Below are 8,249 nucleotides of genomic sequence, written 5' to 3' on the forward strand. Positions count from 1 at the left end.
GGCCCGTAAACTAGTAAGTGACTCGATATTTATGAACATATACCTATTAGTGGCGACGCAGTTTGGTATGGCACATTGGACCATGGACGTTGGCAATGCCGAGGCTAAATCACCAACCCCCACTTTCCCAGAAGCTGCGCCACTGTTACTGGGAAAGACGTGGACCGTTTAATGTGATAAAGGTGAACTATTTGCAATATTTTAGCCTAATGATGTCGCGAGAAAGCCTGTGCTTAATGGCAGAGCACCATGCAAATCTCGTTAGTTAGACGCTTTATTCTGACACTGAAAATTCAGCGCACATGCCGCCAACATACATAACGCCAGTCTTCCGACGGAGAATATTGTCGGCTGAAAAGCTCGGAGTCGGAATGAAATACGCAAACTATCTGATGTTCTGTAAATAGAAAACACGTGTTCCACAAACACTACGCACGCACGTAAAAAATCATCAACGTATTCATCCTCTCCAAAAATATTTCTGATTATCACCATAAGCCAGCCGAATTAGGTAAAACACCATAGAGTTTTTTATATTCGCTTGTTATAACCATAGAAGTTAACCATCAAGAGCGCCTTTTGAAGGCGAGCGCTGCCGTGCCATAAATGACCCGCTACCGTGTCGGAATCTAACGGAGAACTCAGTCAGACTCACCGCAGCTGTCATCGCCGCAGGAGCCAATCATGGCGCACAGTGCAGCCACAATTGTCATGATAATAAGCCACAGCTTGCGAACAATGCCTCTATCACGGCTGCCGACACACGTCCTGAACTGGAGGAGCGCCTCTCCAATGCGTCCAATGGCCGACGGAAGTCTGGAGCGGAGCCCAAAACATGCCTCAGATGCGCCAAATGTGCGACCGACTGTCGGGGTCTCAAAACAAGTCTCTAGGCGAATGTGGAGACCAGATCACAGTGGTGTCACAACTGCTATCTTGCATTATCATTACAGCCATTTTCGTCGAAAACTGTGGAGCTAATGCTGAAAATACGTGAGCTTGCCTCCACAGAAAGTTGTTTGCTCGAACGTTAGAGCCATCTAAATCCTAAAAAAATGGTTAGATTTACTGTGCGGGCAGAGGCATGGACTCGCATTGCAAAAATGCTTTTCTTTAGTGAAGACGACTTTCAAACCATTTGTCCAGTGTTTTCAACAAACTGCTATGTTTGGGGGTTTTATTTAAACCAAAAATGTTTTAGCCTAAGTCAAATTCAGAGGACGAACAATTTTTTTTCTCATATATAATGGATAATGCATGTGTAATGTGGATGCATGTAAGGTGTAGGTATACCAAAATGTATGGTACATCTCGTCAGTCATTTTGAAAATGCGTGCCGATGGCAGCACTATGATGCTTTTCTAATGTAAAGATGCGCTATAACTTTGTAGCGCAACTTCACACGCATAGTACTTAACTACAAAATATATGTAAGTTCGTTGAAACGTCTTGGATATCTGCAAGGTCTTACCACAGACAGTTTACCGTCACCGGCTGGCCGCTCGTGTGTCGGAAACGCTGCGGACTGGGGCCTGTCCTCCGGCCGTCAGGTTAGCGGTGGACCTGATCTATTGCATTATCGCATCTCCATAACAACGGCAGCGCATTTATGGCTGTCATTAGCCGAGATCAATAGGGCTGTCTCCATGTACAGTCAGCTGACGGATAGCAGACAGGAGCGAGGCTGCATAAAACAACAGGAAAACTTCCCGCTAGAGTCGACAATGCTAGCAAGCTTCTTTGCCAATCGAAACAAACAACGAACATGTAATGCTCCTAAAGACGACACAATAACTTCTTGCTGGTATTTTGCTCCGTACCTACACCGAACTTTAGTACATACTTTGTGAAAGTACCTAACATTGCGAGGCAATTGTTTCCTTGAAGACGACAGGATCTGAAAGTTTGTCGGATAAACAGCCAATATCAGCGATGTTTGTCGGCCTTATTCACCTGAGAGTGTCCAGTAGAGATGTCAATCGGATACCAACTTTTTGGTATACCGATAGCAAACCGATACCAACTTGGTATTTGGTATTTCAATCGTAATGTGTTTGGTATTTTGTTGGTATCATAAGCCCTCACTAATGTATAAGAGGCTAAGAAATCGGTAAAAAATTGGTATTTCCCTCAGGTTCCCAAGTTGGTTTGGTTTCGGTATTTTCCCATGGTTTTGGTTGGTATTTGGTTTGGTATCGGTATTCTGATTTTCCGTAATTGACATCACTAGTGTCCAGCGTTGTTTGCAATGTGTGAACTGTAAACTTTTCGCCGATCTTTCCAACCTCCAAGGGAACTAAAGTACTGTTCGTTTGTTCACTGAGGACAATGCCAATCGGGGCAAGACATTGCCCCGATTGGCATGTGAACAGCACATGGCAATTCTTGCCCCGATTGCGGCCTGTGAACAGCACATGTCGCATGGCGTGCGTTTTTTTTTCTCAGCCAGTGAGTTAAGACAATTCAGCTCAACTCACCAACACAAAAATGATGCAGAGATCAATCACAAAACTGGAAAAATGCCACCTCATACATCGGAGGGCATCTTTGATGAGCTACATTACATGTTACGGGCGGCTGTGGCCGCCCGTTGTGGCACGCCTGGCGCCGCCCGTGGCGCCTCCCCGGCTGGCCGCGCCCGGCGCCGCCCCTGCCGCGTGGCCCTGGGGCGGGGTCGGCGGCTAGCCCTGGCTGGGCGGGCGGCGGCCCGGGAGACGGGATCGGAGGGACGTGTGGAGCGGTACGCGCTTGTGCTCCCTAAACTGCAAATAGAGTGACGTTCGGATCTGGTGTGTTCAGCTCCCGCAACATTTGGCGCGGTCGGTAGGACCGGCGACGGCAACGGTGAGTCTGTTGTGTTATTATCGTTTGGCATGATTGTGTTTAGACTGTAGCCGATTAACTAATGGCCGGAGCCGAGCGGTCTGCTCGGATCAGTGGTGGATGAGGGGACGGTAGGGTTACCGCAGGCATTTTTCGGGGCGGTTAGCCTTGATTATTTATTATTATTATTTAGAGACTGAGTAGTATCGCAGGCGGTTAGCCTGTGAGACAGCGTCGTGCTTTTTTTGATAGGGTAAACGGCTATTGCCTCTGTTGGATGGTGTCGCACTCGACTATGCGCGGCCCCTGTATGAGACAGGTAAAAGTTATTGAAACATAAAGGAGGAAACACTGATACGGAACGAACATCGAGTGGGTCGGTAGCATTAGCCTAGCGTGACGCCGAAACTGAGCGCGCGATGCTCCAGGACACAGTAAGTCAGCTTCAACAGGAGGTTGGGCAGCTGCAGTCGTCCTTGGAGGCACTCACTGTTGCTCGTTTCAGCCCTGATACGTCCAAAACTAGCGGGTGTTACGGGTGTGGTGCTCCTGACCATTTTCGGCGGGACTGCCCAGTGGGGCGTCTTGGTCAGCTGAGGTCCGGGACACCGGGGTCACAAAGTTGAGGTGTCCCTCGTGAGGAGGGGAGGCCGCAGTCGAGGTGGGTGCCCGTTAGTCGCTTCCAGCGCTGACCCACCTCGACCGATGTGTCTTCTCGATCCGGTTTTTGCGGCAGAACAGGAGCGTGACCGGTCTATTATGTGACTAGGTCAGGATGTGTGTCAAAGGTTTCAGGCGGGAAATCAAATTTGGTCCCTCCTGATCGAAACCGAAAGTAGTGGAAGACCCTGTTACATCAAGTAGGGTGGGTGGGCAGATATTGACTTGTGCTGCTAAGAAGTGCTCGTGAACCAAAAGGTGATTGTATTTTTAAGTTTCAGATGGACCCTACGCGGCTGGAGCTAGACAGCCTCTGGACGGCTGTTGCCGAGGAAAGGGCCGAGCGCGAGCGACTGGAGGAACAGCTTCAGGGTCTCCTCAGAGGGCTCTCGGGAGGTGGTATGCCTTCCGCGGACGCCGGGCTGCCGCTGATCGTGCAGCAGGATGCGGAGCTGACTGAGGTGGTGACGGAGATGCCGTCCTCCGCACTGTGGTCGTCGCCGGCGCCGTCGGACTCGGACCTGGTGGAGGTGGTGGTGGAGGTCCCACCCGCGGATGGTGGTGCCGCGGGTGAAGCCATGTGGGGGACGCAGCCAGATGGAGAATCGTTCCCGTCTCCTGACAGGAGACGCCCGGGAGACGGCGAGGAGGGCGGCGGACGACCACCCGTATCTCCGACCGCCGCCATCCTGGCGGAGGTTTCAGTCGCGGTCGACGGTGCCGACATATTGGGCGAAATTCTGGGCGAGCCGGTATCTCCGGCCGCCGCCATCCTGGCGGGGGCTTCAGTCGGGGTCGACGGTGCCGACATATTGGGCGAGATTCTGGGCGACCCGATCGACACGGACTTTGGCTTGGGGGACATCGCTGAGGGGTCCGGCGGTTCGCCGGAGGCTGGTCCGCCGGGGTCCGCCGTGCTCTTAATAGGAGATTCTATGCTGAGCAGGGCGGACTTCCGGTGTGACCCCCCTCGGCGCCTGTCCGTGTGCGCGGTCCCCGGGCTGACTCTGAGCCGCTGGCTGCGGTCAAGCGCGACCGAAGTAAGGGCGTGGGTCTGTGGGAAAGGGGAGCTGACGGACCTCCAAGTCATCTTATGGCTGGGCGGTAATGACGTTTACCCAAGGGGGGCCGCCTTCGACCCGGTCACGGTGGTGGCGACGCTGGGGCGGCTGAAGGAGACCATCATCGACACCCGTAGCCTTGGTTGCGCCGTGACCATCCTCGGCGTGACGCCGCGGCCGGCCCGCGACGGTGGCAGAGTGTGGGAGTCCACCCCGGCCTTCTGGCTCGAACGGGCGCTGTGCGAACTGTGCCGCGAGACCGACTCCACTTTCGTCGCGCTCGGCCGACGCCTCTGCCGGCGGGAGGGGAGGAAACGGCGCTTTAAGATGGACGGCAGGTTCTTCTCGGCTGACGGGGTCCACCTCAGCGCCGCCGGCTACCGGCGACTGTTGGACTACCTGCCGGGGTGGCTCAGGCGCGGCCGACGCTAGGCGGCATGTGTGAGGGCGCTCGGGACGGTGTGTATGAATGTATGATTCGAAGTTGTCGTTTTTGTTGTTGTTGTGTTTTGTTGAGGCTGTTTTTGGTGTGGTTGTCATGCGGGGGGTCACTCGTGCTCGTGGGATGACTCGTGCTCATGTGGGGGAGGGGTGTTACGGGCGGCTGTGGCCGCCCGTTGTGGCACGCCTGGCGCCGCCCGTGGCGCCTCCCCGGCTGGCCGCGCCCGGCGCCGCCCCTGCCGCGTGGCCCTGGGGCGGGGTCGGCGGCTAGCCCTGGCTGGGCGGGCGGCGGCCCGGGAGACGGGATCGGAGGGACGTGTGGAGCGGTACGCGCTTGTGCTCCCTAAACTGCAAATAGAGTGACGTTCGGATCTGGTGTGTTCAGCTCCCGCAACATACATTCGAATTAAGTGCTGTTCATTGTTTCATTCCAAAAGCTTTCAAATGAAGGCTATCGCCCATTCAACTCATGGGTGGACTAAGAGAAACCCTAACACCGATGTCTAGGAAAACCCAGAGAGCATGGGATAAATGGATAAGCACGATTGTCTGCAGCAGGTGAAAATTTGTGGTTATTAACACAACAAATCGGCATTCGAAAATCGTGGCCTGGTAAATATGCACACACCCTTTTCAGCAAAATATTAGATGAGGCGCTGGAGCAGTTACTCGGCTCCATCTTGCATCGATGGTTCAATAAAGCAAGCGAAGTTAAAAGTAGGTATAGGTCTCGCGGGTTTTAGCGGCAGGTTTTGCACCTATGAAATTTAGTATACTTCAGGCTATATCTTAGTCGTCTTAAGCTTTGAAGTGTTGAAGATGAAATCGCTTTGTTCGTTCACAAGCCTGCCATTATCGTATAAAATGGCTTCATCGTAGATCGATTACTTTCTGAGATATAACGGGAAATGTAAAAGGGCAAAACCTACCGCTTAATTTCGCGAGAGCCGTACTCGTGTGACCCGCTCTTATGTACAAACAGATGGTAAGAACAAACAGACAGTCATCGTAAGTCCGTCCTTGAGTCCAGCTGTCCTTGCGTCCTTTCGCCCTATTCATTTCATCAAACCACATCATTTTATATTGAAATGTGTAAATGTGTAAATGCCAACAAGCCCAGTGTTGACATCAACGGACCATGTGAAGCTTCGTATTTGATATAGGAATGTGGAAACTTGGTGTTCCCACCGGGATCGAGCACGTTGAAACTTGCAGTGTTTCATATTCAATTTTACTCTGATAAATAGCTCGGTTAGATGCTGCGAAGTTCAAACTGCCAAACTGAACAACTTGTTATCATGAAGTAGTTTCAAACTTCATGGTAATAGCTGCTGTTATTAACAGTACAGAATAGTGTCTAATCTATAGTGAGGTGAGGTCTTACCCTGTGAACCGATATGACCAAAAATTGTAGCATTCTGAATGTGTGGCCAATGAATGACCAGATATGACCGAAAATTTGAACACTTAAGGGTAGGCTGTAATGTTAATTAAACGCAGGCCAAAAAAGAATGTGTTTCAAAAATAGCAATGCGTGCTGACGAGTGACCGGCATAAAAACAAATGAGATATTTGGAGGAGACATAGGTGATGTCGTGCTTGTCGTCAAAACTTTCAACCTTTTATCAGTAAATGCTGCAGCAGGTGAACTATTCAGAATGGACTTCAAATGTAAATTAAAATTGCTATTTTAACATACAGCTACAACTATGAATTCGGTGGACTTACCTCTGTTTTCCAGCCGTTGCGGCCAGCGCCGAACCAGCTGCCCAGAAGACTGTCAGTATCCCTACCGGGCCCATCTCTAGATGTCGACAATACCGGCTGTGTCGGAACCCAGGGCCCAGTGTCCTACTCTCCGTCTATCACCGTCCACGGGGCGCTTCTCGTCAACACTCCCGGGCAGTGGGTGCTCCGTGCACGACAGCACCACCCTCAGAGTATCGCAGAGCCGCTCTGCCCGGTCCGTGTTCGGTAGGACGGGCAGTTTACAGAGCCGAGGGCACAGTCCTAGCTGACCTTCACTCTGTGGCCGGCTGCTGTGTTCACCCTCCGTCCTCCAGCAACTGTCAGCCACTTTCAGCTGCTGTCAGTCGCTGTCAGGGGCTGTCAGGGGCTGTCAGCCCCCGACCACCGTGAACGCCGCACCGCACTGTCCGCGCTCCCTGCTGCGCAAATCTGACGCGAGCTCTAAACGATTCTGCTTGGACTTCGGTCCAAATCACAAACTCTGGCCGACCACAGAAACAAACGACGCGAGATGGACAGCGTGTGCCGCCGAATCATCACCTAACTGGAACCTAAAAACATAAACACCTGTCGGCACGAAATCGCTGCGCCAGCGAACTCAAAACTACCCACACTGTTGGCACAAGGAACCGACAGTCCTCGTCCTCACAGACGGCGAGGTCATACAACGTCGGCGGGCGCAGGTCGCGTCGGTGTCACCTCCTTCCCCGGCCGATGTGCCGAGGCAACTGGCGGCGGCTGCCGTCGCCGCCGACACAGCTCCTCGACGCCGCTTCGGGCAGCGCGCGCTCGTATCGTCGCCGCCGACGAAACGCCTCAGGGCTCACCTGTGCATCGGTCTGCGCAGAAAGAGGGGATCGACGACGCAGCGTGAGAGACACATGAGAAGAGGGTGAAAGGAGAGAGGGAGGAGTGTAAGAGGCCGACAGACCACGGAGGGGAGTGAGAAGAGAGAGAGAGAGAGAGAGAGAGAGAGAGAGAGGGAGAGAGAGAGAGAGAAGAGAGAGAGAGAGAGAGAGAGAGAGAGAGAGAGAGAGAGAGAGAGAGAGAGAGAGAGAGAGAGAGAGAGAGAGAGAGAGAGAGAGAGAGAGAGAGAGAGAGAGAGAGAGAGAGAGAGAGAGAGAGAGAGAGAGAGAGAGAGAGAGAGAGAGAGAGAGAGTATGAACAACAGGAGGACAGGGCTCGGTAGCTGCTGGTTATAAATCGCCTAATTTTGAGTTGGTATCGCAAATGGCGAGCTGAAATGCAAAAAATCGTATAAATGTTGCTTGCATTTCTATCCAAGGTGGCAGACCGCTTTGCACTCAAATAGTCGAAGGCGACGTGACTGAATCCAAAGCTGAATTATCCAAGATAGAGTTGGCTGCTCGAGATCGAGGTTAACCTAGCTGTCTGGCTTTACAATATTGGACCCATAACCAATAAGAAGCATTCGATGGACCTTATAAGGTATTGAGGTTAAATGATATGGCTTTGAAACTAAGTTTGTGCATTGTGGAATAGGTTTTAGTGTCG

The 8,249-nt window shown here is 52.2% G+C and overlaps 2 protein-coding genes across 2 annotated transcripts in view; one reads left to right on the forward strand and one right to left on the reverse strand.

Moving 5' to 3' along the window:
• LOC122389276 (glycine receptor subunit alphaZ1-like) overlaps nt 1-7,449 on the reverse strand; it is a 36,518-nt gene extending 29,069 nt beyond the window's left edge. The window contains exon 1 of the mRNA XM_043381154.1: nt 6,714-7,449. Within this exon, the coding sequence (XP_043237089.1) occupies nt 6,714-6,787 (74 nt within the window). The 5' untranslated portion in view covers nt 6,788-7,449. The remainder of the gene's footprint in view (nt 1-6,713) is intronic.
• Nucleotides 2,594-5,356, forward strand: LOC122389277. The gene is made up of 2 exons (XM_043381155.1): nt 2,594-2,844; nt 3,765-5,356. Exon 2 carries the CDS (start codon nt 3,765-3,767, stop codon nt 4,974-4,976), a length of 1,212 nt encoding a protein of 403 aa, XP_043237090.1. The 5' UTR covers nt 2,594-2,844; the 3' UTR covers nt 4,977-5,356.
• Nucleotides 7,450-8,249: the final 800 nt, after the last annotated feature.

This window comes from Amphibalanus amphitrite, unplaced genomic scaffold (assembly GCF_019059575.1).
Source record: "Amphibalanus amphitrite isolate SeventyFive unplaced genomic scaffold, NRLGWU_Aamphi_draft 000352F_arrow, whole genome shotgun sequence".
NCBI classification, from domain to species: Eukaryota; Metazoa; Arthropoda; class Thecostraca; order Balanomorpha; family Balanidae; genus Amphibalanus; species Amphibalanus amphitrite.